The 19,837-nt window shown below is 44.9% G+C and overlaps 1 protein-coding gene across 5 annotated transcripts in view; it reads left to right on the top strand.

Annotated features, from left to right (window-relative positions):
* Positions 1 to 19,837, top strand: part of PLPP4 (phospholipid phosphatase 4) — a 215,579-nt gene that overhangs the window by 105,284 nt on the left and 90,458 nt on the right. For 2 of the 5 annotated variants that reach the window (XM_074338969.1, XM_019752894.2), the window contains exon 1: positions 3,958 to 4,487. The exons of 1 other annotated variant lie outside the window; for it this stretch is intronic. In XM_074338969.1, the coding sequence (XP_074195070.1) occupies positions 4,432 to 4,487 (56 nt within the window). In that variant the 5' untranslated portion in view covers positions 3,958 to 4,431. Of the gene's footprint in view, positions 1 to 3,952; positions 4,488 to 4,745; positions 4,963 to 19,837 lie in introns of those variants that run through there. 2 more of the 5 variants (XM_019752896.2, XM_019752895.2) reach the window with 2 other exon arrangements.

Raw genomic sequence — 19,837 nt, 5'->3', positions numbered from 1 at the left:
CCTATGCTTCCTTCACTAGAGAACACATCACATTCCATGGGAGTCTTGTGAGGACCCAGCAGGGGCTGCCACGCTGGGAACTTGGGTGCTTTACCTGGATTGCTTTATCAAACCTACCTTTACTTACTCCCTGTCAACTTATTTGTTGACAATAAATATGGCACTATGGCACTCCTGGAGGGCTCTACTATTTGGTACGTGTTCGAAGCTGTCCACCCATGGGAGTGGCTGTCTGCTTGTGGGATTTGGGACGAGGTTGCCATCTTCAGTTCCTTTCAAGGGGAACACAGCCTGTCTGCCCTCAGGAGGGACCTGTCTTAAATTATAAATTCTTCTGTGAGAGAGAGCCCACAGAATATTCTGGTCCAGGTTTATATAATGAATGAGGCTAGAGCTTTCCCTTGACAGCAGACTTTGGTAAGTGGCAAAGAAGATTATTAGGGCAGAAGACAGAGTTGCCAAAAAGAGTGGAGAAGGAAGAGACGGGGCAGCTGAGGACAAACCTAAAGGTGACATCACAGCTTTGTTTAAAGGCCATCCTGCAAATCTGTATTGACAAAGGTGGGGCCTTACCATGGAGCACTCAGGATGAATTTTTTTTTAAATTAGTTTTCAGGTGTACAAAACAATGTAATCATTAGACATTTATCATTTATATCCCTCACACAGTGATAATCCCCTCCCCCAATCTACTACCCCTCTGACATCGCATACAGCTTTTACATTTCCACTATCTCTATTCCTAATGCTGTGCTCCACTTCTTGTGAATATATATATATATATATATATATATATATATATAAATAAAATTATGGTTGACATTCATTATTGCTCAGCTTCAGCCTCAGGTGTACAGTGCAGTGATCAGGCATCTACATCATCCCTGAGGTGGTCTCCCTAATAAGACAAGTGCCATTGGATACCCTAGAAAATTCTTACAACCTTATTGATTATATTCCCCAAACCGACTTTCGTATCCCCGTGGCAACCTTGTGGTTACCAGTTGTGCTTTCTAATCCCCTCACCTTCTTCCTTATCCACCCCCCTTCCCATCTAGCAACCCTCAGGTTTTCCTCTATATCTCTGAGACTATTTCTGATTAGTTTCATTCATTTATTCTATTCTTTAGATTCCATACATAAGCAAGATCATATGGTATTTGTCTTTCTCTGTCTGACTTATTTCACTTAGCATAATGTTCTCTAGGTCCATCCATATAAAGATTCTGTGTTTGGGTAAAAGCTCAGGGAAGCACCCTAGTTGTCTTCAATCTGCCTGGTTGGGGCATGGGAGGGGGCATCCCGGTCCTTGTTTGTTTGCTCCCCATCAAACATTTCCCTACTTCAATGGACCAGACCTCTGTTTGTGGGTTCACCTGTCCCCCATTCTCAGCTCAGGGCCATTGGGTGAAGATTCCACTCCGAGCTTAGGGATGAAGCATTTGGCCCACGCTTGAGACAATCAACCCATCATGATTCCCTGGCCACAGTGATTGGTTCAGGGGTGGGCAACGCCAATGACATTCAATGACACCTTTGCTGGAAGCACTAAGATTAAGGTAGACATCTTTCCCACCAGATTTGATCATGAGGGCAACTACCAGGAACCTGTGATTGAAGCCAATGCAGTGCAGACAAAGCAGAGAGGTGGAAAGAACCAAGTCCCAATGATGTTGCTTGGACCCTGATTCCAGCTGTGCCTGAAGCCTGCCCCATCTTCTCCGCACTTGTCAATTTTTTTTCTCTCAAATAAGTTGGGGTAGAGCCATCTGTTGCTTGCCATCAGAATTCTGACTTCGTCAGTTCTGTGCAGCGGGGGTGGGGGCGGAAGCAGGTGGGGCAGGACTAATGCACTGATATAAGTTGCAGGATGGTGTGTTGCAATTCCCTATAAGGAAGAGCATTCAGCAAAGCTGTATGAAGAGGGTACAAGCTCCCTGAAGAGAAAATTCCTTATCAGTGGCAGGATTTCCAATAAGCACAGGATGACCACTTGGCGGGGGACAGCATAGAATATATTCAAGCATCTCACAGAGGGTTGGACTGGGCAGCTCTTTAGGTCTATGTTTTTCAAAGTCTCTTCTCAATGACTAAAGCAATAAGGTCACACGTCCTTTCCAACTTCCTACCTAGGTATCTTTAATACAAGGAAGAAATTATACACATAATGTGGTGCATAGATTCTAACTCTGTGATCTTGATAACTGAGCCCACTGAGCAGAACTGCCATGACAAGATCTCCACCATGAATTTCATCTTGGTTCGCCCCTCTGCTCTGCTCTGCCAGAGAGGTCGACCCACTGTGCCCTCCAGACCCCTCCCACCTCCTGCCCCTGTACCTATGCTCTGCCTTCATCCAGAATTTCCTCTCTTTCTGCTTTCCTACCTTGACGTACAAGAACCCACTCTCCCCTATAAAGCTGTGTCCTCTGGCCACCCCAGACCATAGGGGTGACCCCAACTTCTGACCTCTGAGTGATCCAGTTTTCTGAAGCATTTTTTTGGGCTTATTCATGCCTTTGCATAGTACCTGACTCTTCGGCTTCCCACCTTCTTGAGGGCAGATACGGTTTATGAATCCCAGCACCCGGCACGTAGCTTTGCACAGGCTGCAGTCAGTCCATGCTGATAGGTAAGTGATGTCTTAACGTCATGGGCACTTATTAGTATCCCCTCCTGGGACATGGCCGCCTGACAGTCTCAGATCTGGCTCATCAAAGTGCACTAGGTTGACTATGGGCTCTCCTGCACCACTTTGCCCACCTAGGGGAGTCGAGTTGTGTCCAGGGTGGTTGCAGGGTCCAAGACACAGAGGAAACAGGCCCCCACATGTCCTCCCTCCAAATCCTTTCCACTCCACCCACACCTGACATCCCGTGTGCCTGAGGATATATATCGTCATTCATTCATTCATTCATTCATTCACCAAAGGCGCAGCAAACACAGTGGGCCAGACATCAATGTACAGTGAGGAGCAAATCAGACGCAGTTCCTGTGTGTGGGGCTGCTGGTACGGGTCCCTTCCACACAGAGTCAGGATTGTTCCTCCTCGGTCCATCTCTCTCTTCCTCTAGACCCTGACGTGTCTTGGCTCAGGAATATTGGATCTGTCATGTGTCCCTTTGGAGATAGGGTCTGTTTGTCCTTTGCTGATGCAGAAGCCCTCCTCCTAAAGTCTTCTTTCTACCTATTCCCGCTTTTGTCCCAAACTGAGATACGGCTACTTGTTCCCAGGAATATCTTCTAATCCATTTCCCCTGCTCACAAAATCCTCCAACCCAGGAGAGAGCTGGGCTCCCCAGAAACAACCTAATGGTTATGGTTAATGTGAGTTTTGCATCTTGAATACCCATTTGGTTTAAATTAGTAAAGCTAAGAACAATAAACCCTCTCTGGGCTCTGACTTGAGGTCGTGACCCCCAAGTTACCAGTGAGGGGTGAAGGTATGGCCTTCGACTCTGACCCCTGCGGATGGATGAAGGTTCTAGTCCTACCTGCAGTCCTGGCTGCCTGCCTGCCACGGGAAGGAGCTGTGATTAATCTCTTTTTCCCCACTTTTCATTGCCTGGCAGTCCACAGCTGCTGGAGGTGGGGATGGGGGTGCAGGGATCACATCCCCAAGAGCCACCTGGCGATGGTGGCTTGGCAAGGAGCCAGGCTCACCGCCGTCGCCTTTGGTCTGTGCCAGGGCTCTGGAGCCTGGCTGGCACTTCCTGAGGGCAAAAGGAAACCTGCGAGTGGTCTAGGGAGAACTTATTAGAGAGAAAAAAAAAAAAGAATTTCAGGTTGGAAAGGTGTAGGGAGGGCAGAAAACAAGGAAGGGAGCGCTGCTCAGCCCGAATAGAGGGTCCCAGGGCTGCCTGGAGCTCTAGAGAATTCCCCAAGCGTCTTGTACTATATACCCACGTGCGCGTGTGTGTGCCGGGGAGCGAGAGCCAGGAGAGCGAGAGTAGGACGCGGAGCGAGGAGACGCAGAGGGACCGCAAGCAAAGACCCAGCGAGCGCGCTGCTCCGGGTCCGCCCACTGGCGGGGGGCGGGGGAGCATGTAGGGGCGGCGGCGGCGGCGGCCGGGCTTCCCCGGGCTTCCCCTCCCCAGCCGCGGGCGCACGGCGCGGGCCCAGAGCGCGGAGGCGGCGTTCCGGAGCCGGGAGTCCCCGAGGCGCCTCCCGCTCGGCGCGGGGACGCGGGGCCAGGAGCGTCCCGCGAACTGGCGCGGCGTCGCCGAGCCCCCAGGCCAGAGATGGGAGGTTTGGGCTGAGCCCTCCCCGCCGCCGCCCGCCCCCGTTTGGCGTCCGCCTCCCGCCCCCGCCCGCGGCCTGGAGCGCGCCTCCCTCGCCGCCCCAGGTCTGGTGAGCCGACGCCGGCCGAGCTGCGGGAGCCGCCGTGAGAGCACCAGCAGCCGCCTTCGCGGGAGCCGCTCCGGCCGCACCATGCGTGAGCTGGCCATCGAGATCGGGGTCCGAGCCCTGCTCTTCGGGGTCTTCGTGTAAGTAGTGGCGCGCCGCGTGCGGGGCGCACGGATGCGGGGATCCACGGACAGAGCGTCTCTGCGCCCCAACTTTGTTTGCGCCACCGCGTTCCGCCGGGGCCTGATTCCAGGTTCCCTCCCTGCCCGGTGGCCGGGTGTGTTCTTTGGGACCAAGAGACACCCTCCTGGTCCCCTTCCTGGGACCCTCGGCGCGGAAGGAGCCGCGCAAGCGGGACTGAGACCTGCTCCCGTCACCTCCGCCAGGCGAGGGAGCGGGTCCAGCCGCCGCTTGGGTCTCCTCGCTTGCAGGGCTTTCCCCTGGACGCGGCCGCGCACCTTGCTCGCGCCCTCGGGAAGTTTCTCGGGTGTGAGCTTACAAGACCAACGTTTGCAGTCGTAGCTCCTGGCTCATCTGGAGACCATTGCCTCCCGCTGTACTCAGGACCAGGCTCGGCGTCCTTCCGTGACCCTGGCTTCAGCGCCCGGGGTCCTGGTGAGCATTTTCCCAGGAGACGTTTGCAGTACTTGCTGCGACTGGAAAACTGTTGCTGCGCAGGCTCGGGAAGTCGGGGTTCGCAGCCGGGGGTGTGGGGCTCCATGCGCCCCCAGCCCTGTGCGGAGTCCACGTCCGCTTAGGGTGCAGGCGAGGGCCCTTCGTGGGGCAGCAGTGAAATGCGCCGGGTGGCTCTGAAGGTCTGGTGTCTGGAAATAGAGAGCTTGGAAAGAGGAGGGGGCGCTGTCTCCGGTTTTTTCAGAGATGGCTGAGCCACATGGTGCCCGGGGGGCCTGCTGCCCACCTGCCTCCCGGGGCCCCATCAGCAGGGAGCTGCCGCGTCTCTGCCTTTCAGACCCAAGCCCAGAGCACCAGCTCAGACCCACTCCACAGCCCCCTGTGATGGGCTGTTACCTAGGTGCCCACACCTGCACTTGTTCCTCCATCAGCCAGCCAGGTTCTCTCTGTCCATGGCTGTTTGATGACACATTTGAAGTGTTAAAGTTGCCTGAACTTTCTGGATTTGCCTTTTTTTTTTTTTCTTCTTTTTTCTTTTTGTGGTTTGTTTTGCAAAGCTCACTGAGCCATTCTAAACACGAGGCCCCTCCTCTCTGGATTTCTGCCCCGAATCTGGAGTCATTGCTGGCAGGTGGGAGGCTGTGAGATGACTTCTGTTCTGGGCAGCCCAGGATATACACATGGGAAGAAATGCCCTTTCTTGCATGTTTTTCTTTACTAGGGATGAAATTCACCCGGAGTATTTATTCAAACCATCAGAAAGGGCGGTGAGCAACCCCAGATGCAAGCAAGCCCTCTCCCCCAGCTTCTGACTAAACACTAGTGTTATTCAATGAGCAGAAGGACTGAGGAGAACTTCAATGGGTCTGGATACATTTGGGAAAGCAGAAAACACTTTTCCTTCCTTTTATTATATTTTTCTACCTTTGGAATAAACATTAAAATTAGTGATTGTCTTGTGAGCCACTGAGGACAGTTTGTAATTGGCAGATAGGCTAAGTCCCATTAAATTATTATGTGATGGAAATGATAAAATGTTCCGTGCACAGTAGTTTAACATTTGTTGAGTGACTGTGAGTGATGCTGAAGGAAAGTGAAATGGGCTGTTAGGCTGCTTGGTTTGATAGCTGCTGGGAGTTCTCGGATTTTTTTTTAAAAGGGGTCCAGTAATATTTATATTGTTTTCAGATTTCCCTTGAAATTTCTTCAAACATTTATGTGATGTTTACAAATGTATAATGGCCTATGCGGTGGATTTGAAGATTTGGTAATTATCGTTTATGTGCTTCTTGCATTCTCTAAGAATGTTATGTAAAAACCAGACAGGCAGTTTATATTCTTTTCTCCAAACTTCCCCTTTGTATTAATTACTTAATAGGGGATCTGCTGACACCCAAAGGGAAACACTTGGGCATTGATGGCATTTTTGGACGGTTCCCTGGTTTCATATCAAATTGGAATTATTAGCACCGTGTCTAACTTGTGGCTCTTGTACCTGCAAAGACCAGCTTTGGTATCTGCGGGAGACTCCTGGGTGGGAATCTTGGATGTTCAGAGCTGTTATCATCAGGCAGATGATGACTTCCGGAACTGGCTTGGAGCGCACAGATACAGATGACCCTTTGTTTTCTCAGATCAGCTTCTGGCGAGATGACAGAGGCTGAATTTTGCGGGAAGTTTTATTCTTCCTTTTGCCAGCACTAGTCTGATGGCAAGATTCAGTGGCTTGTACTCACCTCTGCTCATGACGGTGGTGGTCTCAGCAGCAGGGCCTCAACGGGGTAGGTTTGGAAGGTCCCTCTGGGCAAGCAGAATCCAGTTTCTCCGCTGCTGGGTCCAACTTAGCTGATATAATTCATCTGGTTCTGCTTGGTATTTCTACCCTATTTCTCAGGATAAGAGAATAATCTTACTGGGGTGGGAAGCGGGGATGGGGGGATACCTTACTTTGCCAACTTGTACCTCTAGGGGGATGTCATCTGTGGCTGCACCTTTTCTGTGACCACATTGGTTCTGCATGAGGGCTGGAATCCCGCCACGCTCTGGCCACACGCTGCCAGAGGTCCTAAGTTAGCACCAATGAAATGCCTTTGGGACCCCTCGATAGTGGGGATGTACGCTTTCCCTGGCTCTCTTAAGGAACCAGTTCTCTGTAGAGCAGATTTGGTGCTGAGGTTTGGTCTCAAGATTCCAAGAAGACACTCTGCAGGCAACCTCCGTAGATTGCCTTATCGTTGCCCAGAGCCTTTGGAAAGTCCTGCCCTAGAACTGCGAATCGCTGGGAAGAAAATTAGTAAAGAGTAACGCCAGTCAGAGCTGGCACATAAGGTTTACCCTCACAGGAAGTAAATTGGTGAGAGGAACCCAATGTTTAGGAAACATCCAAGTTCACTGTGTAGCTTTGAGGCTGCATTTAATGCTTGGGGGTCTAGAGGCCCCTTTTCTCTTCATATGGACGGTGGGCAGAGCAGGGAAAAGGAGAAACGCAGTGGGCTTCCTCTATCCTGCTGCCTGCACCCCACCCCCCCTTCCAGGAGAGATTCTGTGAGCATTTCTGCAAGTGCTAAAGGCAGCTCTGGACCTTGTTGAGGAGCACAGTGTAGAAATGAGGTGGCCGGTCAACAACCTTGAAGCCCAATGGCACACTGCTAGTACACTACTTCCACTTTTACTCTTATCGCCACTACAATAGCTACCACCTCTGGCGGGCTTACCATGTGCCGCACACTAAGGAACACAATCACATATACCACGTAGCCCTCATATGCACCTCAGGAGGGGAGCGTATTCATATTTCTTTTCTTGGACGAGGAAAGTGAAGCACAGGCAGATGAAGGAACTGCCCGGGTCTCGGAACTAGGAAGGGCGCTGAGATCTCAATCGCGATGCTTCTGCTGCATAGTCTGGGCTCTCAGTCACCTCGCTGTATTGCTTTAGAAAACTAGCATCCAGGGTTGGTCAGTCGGGAGTTTACTGCGTGCCAGATATTCCATGGACTTTCTCGTTTAAGCCTTGTCTCACGGAGGTAGACACTCTTCATTCTCTCCACACTACGAATAAAGAAAGCAAGGTTTAGAAAGGTTAAGTAACTTACCTGAACACACTCAGCCAGCAGGAGGTACCACCTGGGTTCAAACAGGCAGGCGACCTCCTGTCTCTAAGCCATTGGCCACTGAGATGGAATGTGTCCAGCACCCGGCTAGCAGGCTGGAGCGAAAGTGACCACATCCTAGAAGCGGTCCCCTTATGTGACCTGTTATCTCCAGAGAAGCAAAGGGGTGGCCGGGAGTCATGTGTGGCAAGAGATGTCACTCTAGTTCTAAAATCAGACTCTGAGGATGGCACCTCAGCAGTGGAGCGGTGGCAGCTGTGGCTCACATCCCCTAAGAGATGGCATGAGGGTGTCTTACAGATTTTGAGAGGGTCTTTAGGTCTTTGGAGCCCAGAGGCCAGATGTGGTGAGTAAATTGCTGGTAAGAACATAAAAGGTAGTTTTAAAGAACCAGCAACATACCACTTCCTCTTGGCAGCTGTTGGCCATGGCCCTTCAGGGTCAGATAATTCGGGGAACACTTTATTTACAGCCTGCAGAAAGGACCTTGGGAGAATAATGACGATCTGAAATGCTGACAGGGGGGAAGGTGGTCTTTCTATTTCACTTGTGAGCCTGGGGTCCTCAGTGCCTCCCTCTACCCCTCCCTTCCTCCTTTCTTTCCTTCACTGTGGCTGCTAGTGGCTCCCTGTCTGGGATTTCCCTCCAGGACCTGTGGGTCTGCTCAGAAAGCTGCAGTGCTGGGGTAATGGCATTTGTCTCACCTCAGATCAATCCGACATCCATCTTTGGGTACTTCCTATGCAGAAGGCCTGTGGCGGGTGCTGGGGATGATGGCGGGGCGGGGGAGTGAGGCAGGAGTTTCCAAGATGCCCAGTCTGGCAGGGCAAGCTCACGCAGGCCACTGTTGATGTCCCCTGTGCAATCATTAGTTTTAAAAGGTTTGCTTCAAACATTTCTCTTTTATCATTTATTCAGTCGACAGATGCTTATTTGTCACCGTCTAGGTGCCTGCCTTGTAGCAGTTATTTTTTCCCCGCTTCATTCGTAAACTTTGGTTGGTGTAATTCCAAACAGACACAGGGAAACTTGATGCTTTTGCTGGTCCAGGTGACTTGCTTGAGGGCACTGGGTGTCAGGTAGATTTTGGGGAATACTGACAGTAACTAACAGATCTCTCATCATAACCCCAAGAGTCCAGTCTGAGGCTCCAGGAAGGAGGCGGTTGTGGGAGGTGGAACGAAGTGCTCAGTTTCCTGAGATGGAGGGATTAATGGGGGATGAGGGGCCGACAGGTGCCAGGCTTCCCAGAGCTGACATCTCACTGGAGTCTTGAGTATCGAGTGGCAGGTAGAGAGGGCCTGGCCCAAGGACAGTCCTTCAGATGGAGTATCCTGGAGCAAAGGCCTGGAGGCCTGGAATCACATTTTGGGTGGGGATCACGTCATAAGGTGTGGCCTCAGCATAAAGTGTGGGTTTGGGGCTTTGGATGGTAAGAGTGGCAGGAAGTGTCTGGGGCAAGAATGTGATGGCAAGCTGGGAAGTGGGAACGTTTTCTCAGAGGCTCTGACTGGGGAGCCCCAGGAGGTTTGAAACAAAAAAGCTACATGAGCAGACACTTGCCCCCAGGTGAAAAGCGACAGCTCCCTTGGGCACATAGTCCCTGTTTACTTTTGTGAGCGACAGTGCACAGCTCTGCTGCCGCTGCTGGGCCACTGTGCTTCCTGGGAACCTGTGCTTTATTCCGTCTTGTGTTGCTGTTGGTCACCTTCATGTCTGGCTCAGGACTAAACACCTTCGGACAGTGTGGGCTCATTCTGCATCTTTACCCTCTTGGCTTTCCTCACATTCCCAGCCAGGCCTTGGCACGAGCATGGCGGGCTCAACACATTGCATTTGATTCCCGATGATGATTTTTGTAGACCTCTCAGTGTTCTGCATCCATCCTGAAGCAAGGCTTCCTATAGCTCCGCCTGCTGAGCACCTGCCTCAGAATTACCTGGGCCCAGTGCACACTTAATTATACCCTAATTTTACCAACATAGCAGTGGGAACCCTGGGAATCTTCATTTTCAACAGGTGACCCCTCTGTCCACCTCGTTTGGGAGCTGCTGCCGTGCATTCTGCCCCGTCTTGCGGTTGAAGGTCTCCTCTGGTTCTTCTCTCCTTTCTGGCCACACAGGAGGCCACCTGACCCAAAGCCCTGCTTTTAGGTGAGGCCACGTGGAACATGGGTGTAATGACAGGTGTCACTCCGGGTGGGACAGCATAAGTCCCCTTAGTGGCCTGTCTGTTGGTGGCAAGCATGGGGCTGTGTGTTGAGATGGCCGAGCTGCAAGACGCAAGCAGCAGGACAGCTGTCCTGGGGTGTCATGCTCTTGGAAGTGGACTCTGTGGGAGAGAAGGAAACTTGTGTTCACTGCGGTTTGCAGATTGATTAGTGATTGTAGCCTTAAGTCTGTTCCAGCTGACTAATACACCTGTGATAATTTTGCTCTCTCTCTAGAAACAAAATGTTGTTTGGGCCAAAGTGGTGTAATGAAAGACCCTGAGCTTTGGAGCTAGGCAGGAGTGTGTCTGGGTGTTGGTTCTACCACTAGCAAGTTGCCTGACATCTGTGAACCTCAGTTTCTTCATGTGGGAAATGGGAATAATTCTGTAGTACATATAACAAAACTTAGGGGTCTTCTCCCCACTCTTGTGAATCCTTGTTGTATAAATTTTTGTCTCAGAGTGGCGGTGTGTGGTGGTCACAACTGTGGCGTTTGGCTTTGGGTTGTTGGCGCTTGCATCCTGGTTTTGCCTCTTATTAGCTGTGTGAGCTTTTTGGGAAAGCATTTATCCAGCGGAAGTCTTTGTTTCCCCATCTGTTGGGTGGGACTATTCCATGAATGTAAGACTTGTGAGTATTAAATGTGAGCGTAGTCAGCTCATTGTGGGGGGCTCAACAAATGGTTATGTTACTATTATTGTTATCCTTTTATTAAGAGGAATCCATAAAGGACACTAAAGAGAAACACCATAGGTAGCTAATGATATTTTTGTTACAAATAATTTACTACAGGATTTCTATAAAATGATAAACTCTTTTAAGTCTATTTCAACTGATTCCTTGTAGCCCCCCAAAGTGAGGTGTGAGTTCATGGGGCTCCTTCAGCGAGCTGTGCCCCCGTATAGCAGTGTTGGTGGCTCGCTGTCTGATGGAGGGGTGGGCTCAGCCCTGCAGTGTCTCAGGGGTGACTTAAATTACTGGCTGTTTACAACAGTGATTCTAGGATCTGCAATCGAAAGTGTTATCCACATAACTGCGTTAGATAATGTACAAAAAAAAGGCTGTGTGCCCAGCATTTGTTTCCGAGTGGGCGTTCATCAGATTTCTGCTAGAAGCCGGGGCACGAGTTCGTTTCAGCAGCACCCTTCCCACCCCAGCCGCGGGTGCTGGACCGAGCGTGCCGGGCGCTTCTCCCCTCCCTGGGGAGCCTCCTGCCTTTCCTCTCATGCATGGAGCATCCGTACGTTTGAAATATTATTGGCCGCTATAAAGTGAGTCGGCTGTACCCAGAATTCTGAGAATTGATGATGTTTTTCCTCAGGGAGATAGATGCTTATCACACTACAAAAGGAGCTCATTAGTTTTATAACTTGTGGATAACGTTGTCTCAATTAGTTATAACGATTGTGCCTTTTATGACTCACGCAAGGCTCATAAAAGCTCCGTACCTCTATTTTTCTGATAGTGTTTTTAAATATGGAAATCATCTTCGTAATGTTGCTTCTGTAAGAAATATAATCTTGGTGTTCTGTGAGTAAGTTGGAAATGCTGGTCCACAGCGAGGAAGTGAATTCAGGCGGGACCATGCCTGGCAGTGTGTCCTCATCATTCAACTAAGGGCTCCAAGGTGTGAAGGGGGGTGTGTGGAGAGGCGAGCAGCGGAGAGGAGCTGGGACTGGAAACCAGGGACGGCTTCGTCACAGCCTTTCAATATGTGACAGTGAAAAATTGTCCTGCAGAGGTGAGGGACTGGTTGTTATTCTGTCTCCACCAAGGAGAAAGGAGCAAGAAATGGGAGCGTTTGCTCTTGCAGAGGCATTTAGGTTGGTTTTCAGGAAAGTAGCAATCAATGCTAATCAATGCTAGACATTTCCTTCTTCTTTACCAGGTTTTTTTTAAAAAATGTGTTTTTATTGAAGTACTAGTTTGAGCCACATGAAATTGCTGACATTTGACTCTGTTGACCTATGAAAGTGGGAATTTCATTGAGTTCAACCTAAAAATAAAATGTACAAAGAAAAGTGCACGATACATAATTGAACAGCCGGCCAGAGTACCTACCCCCTTCCTGCCAGGCCCCCTCCACCGCCCCTGAGGGTCTCCACCACCCTGACTTCTCACACCGTTTTTGAACTCTGTATAAATGGAATCGTACAGTGTGGACTGTTGTGTATGATGCTATTTGCCCAGCATGTTTTTGTATTTCATCCATGTTGTATATAGTTGTAGTTTGTTAATTCTCGTTGCTAGAGCATTTCGTTGCATGAATATACCTCTATTTATTTACTCATTTTACTTTTTATGGGTTTCTGGATTATTTATTGTTTTTGGCTACTAAGAGTAATGCTACTGTTTTTTTTTTCTTTCTTTTTGGTGAACATATTTGTAATATCTGTTAGGTATATACTTAAGAGTGAAAGTGCTGGGTTATTCATCTGAGGTTTTTAAAGAAGGATTTGGCTTCTCTCTTTGTCCACCTCCAATTCTGAAAGCGAGGTCTAGTCTGTATGCTGCTTTAATCTCGATCTGTTGAACAGCTCCTTTGTGTAAAGCACGTGGTGGCTCTGGGAAGTGACACGAGGAAGCCCAGAGCTGGGTCCCCACTCTGCAGGAGGGTGGGCAGCGTGTCCCCACAGTCCACTCATGGGCTTTGGAGTTAAATCGTGACTGCTGATTATAGAGATGTGCTTTGTAATCTTATAACTTTTATAAGCTTCCTGATCTGTGAAATGGGGACAACAGGCTCACCTCCTGTAAAGATGAAGTGATGTGTGATGGGTGCCTAGGACACAGCTGGCACATGGTAGATGTTAAAGCCAGTGTCCTTTCCTCCTCCCGTCTCCCTTCCCTCCTATGAGGAGGTGAAGATACAGGTCACTTAAAATATACCTAATAATCACAATGTAATAATAATAATAATGAGTGCAGCTCTTAGTACAAGAGCGCTAAGCCTTGAACTAGGATTTGGAAGTTTGGGGAGGCATTCTGAATAATTGTCCAAGATGCCGTTGAGAAAAGGAAATGGTCCATATGTATATATGTGTAGGTATCTTTTAATTGACCTATATGTCCACCTTGGGTAGGAAGGGAGGTGGAAGAAGGACAGGACACAGCTTCCCCTTACTGTGTGCCAGCTTCGCACTACGGTAGGTACTTGTCACTGCCCCCCTCACCTCCCCCCCGGTTAACTCTGTAACCCTAATTTATAGAGTTAAGACTTGATGCTCTTCATGGGCAGACAACGCTTCCCAATCAATAAGGAGAGACAAGAGCTCTTCAGTAGAAAAATGGGCAACAGACAGGAACAGGGAACCAACGAAAATACAAATAACTAATACACCACTACATCTGTGATTTCCATAGAAGTGCAAGATACACATCTGAAGACAACAAAGTAGCATAGGGGTTTCCTGTTTGGGGGGAAAAAAAGAAGCTAATGAAATAGCCTCAGAATTGCAACTATTTGAAATATGTTTGATTTGGGCAAATATTAGAAAGGATTACACAAAAATGAATGTAATGGGAATGAATGTGTTTCCATTCATTTAAAAATTATTTTTAAGAATATAAAATAGTTGTAAAAATCCAAACAGTACACAAAATGTCAGACTCGCTGAATTCCTTCACTTCTCTGTGCCAATTCTAATCTGTTCACTTTTTAAAGTTAAACTTTTAAACACACATTTGTATATAATAATAATAATAATGATAATAATAATAAAGGCTGAGAACATATTTTCTCTATAGTTTAACATTTTTTGCTTAATTTATTTTGGAGATATCTTTTATCTATATAGATCTATTTGATTCTTTTTACTGGCGGTGTGGTCTTCCATTGCATTAACATATTCATGGAATTTTAGGGTGTTTTCCTTTTTTGCCATAACAAACGACATTGCAATTGTGCATCTTTCGTAGTGCATCTGTTAAAGAATTGTTGTGCTAAAGTTTTGCAAATGAAATTTCTTGGCCCGAGGTCACATGCATTTTAACTTCTGATGGACACTGCCAAATTGTCCCCCCGCCAAGGGCTGTACCTTTCGCCAGCAGAGCGAAGGTGTCTAGTTTTTGACACCCCCGTCAATGCTGGATGTTGTTAATGTTTTTTATATTTATACCACGGAGGTAATATAACATTTGCATCTTTTCACTCGTGTATTGGCAATTTGTACTTTTTTAGTGAAATAGCTGTCATTTCCCTTTATTCATGCTTTTATTGGATCTTTAAATTTTAAAAAGATTGTTATTAAAATACAGCTAACGATCAATATCATATTAATTTCAGGTGTACACCATAGTCACTCGACATTTATACACCTAAAGAAGTGGTCACCATGATAAATCCAGCCACCGTCTGACACTGTGCCAGCTATCACGATATTATTGACTATATTCCCCAACCCATACATTACAGCCCCATGACTTGTTTTATACCTGGAAACTTGAACCTCTTATGCTCCTTCACCTTTTAAAAATTTTTCAATTACAGTTGACATTCACTGTTATTTTATATTAGTTTCAGGTGTACAGCATTGTGCTTGGACATTTATATAATTTACAAAGTGATTGGATCTTTAAATGTATGTTACTATTATGTAGGAGTGCTTTATGCTTTAAAGATATTAACCTTTTATATGTTGCAAATATTTTCTCCAGATTTATGGTTGACTTTTAAGTTTCTTTGCAATTTCTATTATTGTGCACATTTTAAATTTTATGTAGGTACATCTATCAGTCTTTTCCCGTATTGTTTCAGTGTGTCTGTCCTACTTAGAAAGTCTTTTCTCATCTAAAATAGAAATATATTTCTTCATTGTCTAGTATTTCATACTGTCATTCTTTAATTTTAATTCTTTAGTTATAAGAAATTTATTTTTTTATTTATGGAGTAAGGTAGAGCATTTATATTTTTCTTGTATATGGTTTGTTAATTGTTGCAAAAGACATTTTTTCATCAGTGATATCTTTACCAGATACAAATTTTCATATACAGGGGTACCTCTGTTTTCTAATGTAATCTGTTCCGGAAGACCGTTCCAGTTCTGAAACGTTCGAAAACCGAGGCACGATTTCCCCATAGAAAGTAATGCAAAATGGATTAATCCATTCTAGACCTTTAAAATCAACCCCTAAAACTGCAAATTTAGCATGAATTTTACTATCTAATGATACCATAGGTCCATAAAATTTACGGCATTCATAAACTGAAATGTTCGTCAACAGAGACGTTCGAAAACCGAGGTACTACTGTGTCCATGAAATTGCCAGTGAATTCTATTCTGATTATCTATTTGCGTGGTGGTGGCTCAATATGATTTTAATTATTGTAATTTTAGAGTATATTTAGCAATCCGAGGGGAAATGGCCCCTTCTCCCTGGGAAGGAGTGTAGCACAGTGAATAAGACTGCGGGCTCTAGAGCAGGAGCGTCCAAACTGCGGCCCCGCGGGCCAACTGCGGCCCATGATCCATTGTTAACTGGCCCGCAGCAAATTCCAAAAATATTTTTAGTTTACTTAAATAAACCAGGTGAGGCAATACGTACTTCACCTCGAGTGAGTGGCCCGGCTGTTTGTGTATTTTACCGCGTATGGCCCTTGGTGCAAAACGTTGAAAATAGTTTGGACACCCCTGCTCTAGAGCAAGATACCTGGATCCAAGACATTGATCTGCTATGTACCAGTTCCCTCATCTTAAATATGGGGATAATGATAGTGCTGAAATAGTTTCATTGTATTGAGATCAGAGACTGCGGCTTGTGTAATTTCTGTGTTTTGTTGTTTGTTAGGCTTTTCTGTATGACCACACAGCCAATTTTTTTGTAAATTTACATAGCTTGAACATAATGAATAGTTTCTGTTTGATGGGTACAAAGCTCTAAATATATTAAAACAAGTTAGCTGTGCTATTCAAATCTTCTATATTCTCTTTTATGTTTTTTTAATTTATAATTTTTAATGTGAAGATATGCTACCTCTGTCAAACTAGGGTAATAAAAGTATTCACTTTTTCTGGAGCTAATATTTTGTCTTATTGTCTTATTGCTGCCAACATATTCTGTTGACTTTTGTAGTGCTTCATTTTAATGTTCTTTTCCTTTTGTTTCTTGCTTTTAACTGAATAGATCAAGTTGTTATTTTTTGTTTTGTTTTTGCTACCCTCCTTTATTTCCTTTAGTGATAATTTGGAAGTCAAAATTCCCATGTTTCCATTTCTAGTTAGAGTTCTTACATTTTGTTTCCTTCCGATGATCGTTTTATCATTAAGTTCCATCTTTCTGTTAATGTTCCTTATCTTGAAGTCTATTTTATCTAATATTAATATATAACTACATTATTTCTCTTAAGATTAATGTCTTCATAGAACATATTTTTCTATCCTTTTACTTTTATTCTATCTGTGTTTTTATGTTGAATATATGTCTCTTATAAACACCATTTAGTTTTACCTTTTGATCTTATCCAGTCTGGCCAATCTCTGCCTTTAATGGGAGTGGTTAAGTCTTTTACAGTTCATGCAGTTATTGATATGGTGGAGTTGTAAGATTGCAAAAATGTATAAAGGAACACCTCATTCAAAGTGGAGTCGGGAAGCTCTGAAGCGGGGAGCTCTCATGCAGTTACCACTCATTGAAGCTTTAAAAATTTGGGCTAGAAGAAGCTTCCTTGCTGCTCTAGTATGAGGAAAGAACATTTTTCTTCTTGCCTAACAACAGTCCAGCCAATGAGAAACCACCTTACTCAGCCAATGAGAAGCTACTGCCACCTTGAACTCTCCCTCTTGTCCAGTGGACTTTTGCTCATAACTGCCCCTTCCAACTTCCTTCTTTTTCTCTATTAAATGAGGCTCCCCTCCTTTGTTCTCCAGACTTGCCTGTGGTTCACCATCGTTTGCATGTCCTGAACTACAATTCCTCTGCTATTCCTGAATATACTCATTTTTGCTGGTAAAATAACTGGCTATTTTATTTTTAAGGTTGACAAGTCCGCCATGTTGTTATTTGTTTTCTATTTGTCCGGTTTTTTATTGCTCTTTTCTGTCTTCTTGTTAGATTTATCAAATACTCATCCCATTTTTCTTCTTTATTGTATTTTTAGCTATACATCTTAAATTTTTAAAAATAGTCTCTCTAGAGATTATAATATGCATTTTTTACCTGTCACCATTAAGTCAATATTACACCATTTCACATAAAATGTAAAAATCTCATGACAGCATACTTTCATTTATTTCTTTGGTATATTGTTATAGATTTCACTTCTACCTGTAAGTTGCATTAATCATAGAAATTATTTTGTCTTAATCAATACCTCTTTACAGAAATTACATTAAAAATTTTACCCACATATTTACCATTTCCAGTGCTGTTTATTACTTTTTTTCAGGTTTGGTTTTTCTTTTAGGATTATATCCCTTTGGCCTGAAGAACTTCCTTTAGAATTGTTTGTAGGGCAGATTCGCTAGACCTGAATTCTCTTGGCTTTTGATTTATTGGAATTGTCTTTAGTTTGCCTTTACTTTTGAAAGATATTTTTGTTGGATACAGAATTCTAGATTGTCAGTTTTCTTTCAGCACGTTAGAGATAGCTTTGAATTATCTTGTAGATTCCATTATTCCTGATGAGAAGTCAGCTGCCACTGTTATTGATACTTTCCCAAATGTCCTGTGTTTTCCCCCGTGGCTGCTTTTGAAACTTTCTCTTCATCTTTGGTTTTCAGCAGTGTGACTATGACTTGTCTAGGTTGGTCTCATGTGTATTTTTTCTGCTTGAGTTTATGGAGATTATTAGAGCTATGGTTTGATGTATTTCATTAATTAAATATTCTTGACATTATTTTTCAAACATTTTTTCTTTGCCATTGTCTCTCTCCTCTCCTGGTTCTTCAATTTACAGGTATTAGATGGTTTGATATGGGTCCACAGGTCTTGGATGTTCTGTTCTATTTTATTTTTAAAATCTTTTCCCTCCCTCTTGCTCATTTTAAGATAGTTTCTATTGACTTGTCTTCATATTCACCAGTTCTTTATTCTACTGTGTCTATTCTGGTGGTAAGCCCATACAATAAATATTTTATTTCAGAGGCTCATTTTTTTTTTTCAGTTCTAGAATTTCCATTTTGTTCTTTTTTTAGAGTTTTAGTTTCTTGGTTGATGTTTTCCACCAGTTGACCTATTTTCTTCATTGTTCCCTGTAATCTTTTATCATATTTATAACAGAAAGTCCCTTTCTGCTAATTCTGAGATTGGGTGATCTATGGTTCTGGGTTTTTTCCTGCTGATTATGGGTCGTATTCCTTGCACATGTAGTAATATTTTGTTGTATATTCAGCATTGTGCATCATGTATTTTAGAGATTCTATATTGTTATTATCCACTAAGAGTATTGAGTTTTGCTCTTGCATGCAGTTACTTTACTGTTGGGTCATTTTAATTCTTGGCACCTTGGTCCCAGGCTATGTTTAGATAAGTCTATTTTGGTTTTTCCTTTGATCCTAGGGTGTATCCTGTAGTCTTGGGGTGTGTTTTTTACTCCTATGGTTTGGCCCTTTCTACTGAGGTTTAAGTAGAAAGTCTAACTTGGAGAAATTTCAATTCCACATTCTATCTCCTAGCATTGACTAGCTGCTGAAACCTGTGCTTCACTCTTTTAAACTGTGGCCATTCCTTTCCACTGGGGCCCTTGGAGTCTTATCCTTTACAGTGCACTTTCTAAGTTAGCCAGTGACTTGAAGGAAATTTGTTCACAGAATTTTGCGTTTTCCCTCTCTGGCTACACACCTTTCCAGGGAGGTTTTTTCTGTTGTATTATCTATTATTTTATTCCCATTTGCTTTGTCATTTTCATAATTTCTTTTCCTATTATGCTTTGATGATTGGCACTGTTGAGGCTCGTCAGCCTGGCTATAGATTTGTTTATGTTTTCATTATTTTCAGTGGAGTTTTGAGAGGGAAGAGGGACAAAATGTATGGGTTCAATCAGCCATCTTGAACTGGATGTCTCTTTAAAAAGATTCTTCAAAGTTCTCTTTGACACAGTGTTTACACTTTTATATATAAAATTATAATTTAAAGATACATTGATTCTTGCTTTTACCCATGAATATTTTTGTGGTTTTCAGAGTCATCATTCAGGTGGCCTCTCCTTTGCCTCTCCAAAGTCCTACCTATTTTCAAGACTGGGCTCAGAATTTGCTTTTTGGTGATATTTTGTATGATCATATCAGCCCCGAATAAATGTATATAATACGGATGACAGAGTTATATAGAAATCTCACATTTTTCCTTTTTTTAAAGGCAGAAATACTTGGTTCCTGGATGTATTGTGCTTTAATTCAGTCTTGTGGACCAGTGGAAGGATCTTCAGTCACGTAATGAGAACATACTAAATTGGACTTTAAAAATATGAATGAATAACTTATTTACAAACCAAACACAGGGAACAAAAATGTTTTGCTTTGATTTTTTTACTGATCATTTTACAAATGACTCTCTTACTGTTCACTAAAAGTGGTAACTGGAATGGTTTGGCTCCA

The sequence above is a fragment of the Rhinolophus sinicus genome, linkage group LG07, assembly GCF_036562045.2.
Source record: "Rhinolophus sinicus isolate RSC01 linkage group LG07, ASM3656204v1, whole genome shotgun sequence".
In the NCBI taxonomy this organism is placed as follows: domain Eukaryota; kingdom Metazoa; phylum Chordata; class Mammalia; order Chiroptera; family Rhinolophidae; genus Rhinolophus; species Rhinolophus sinicus.
This window is presented reverse-complemented; position numbering and strand designations above follow the sequence as displayed.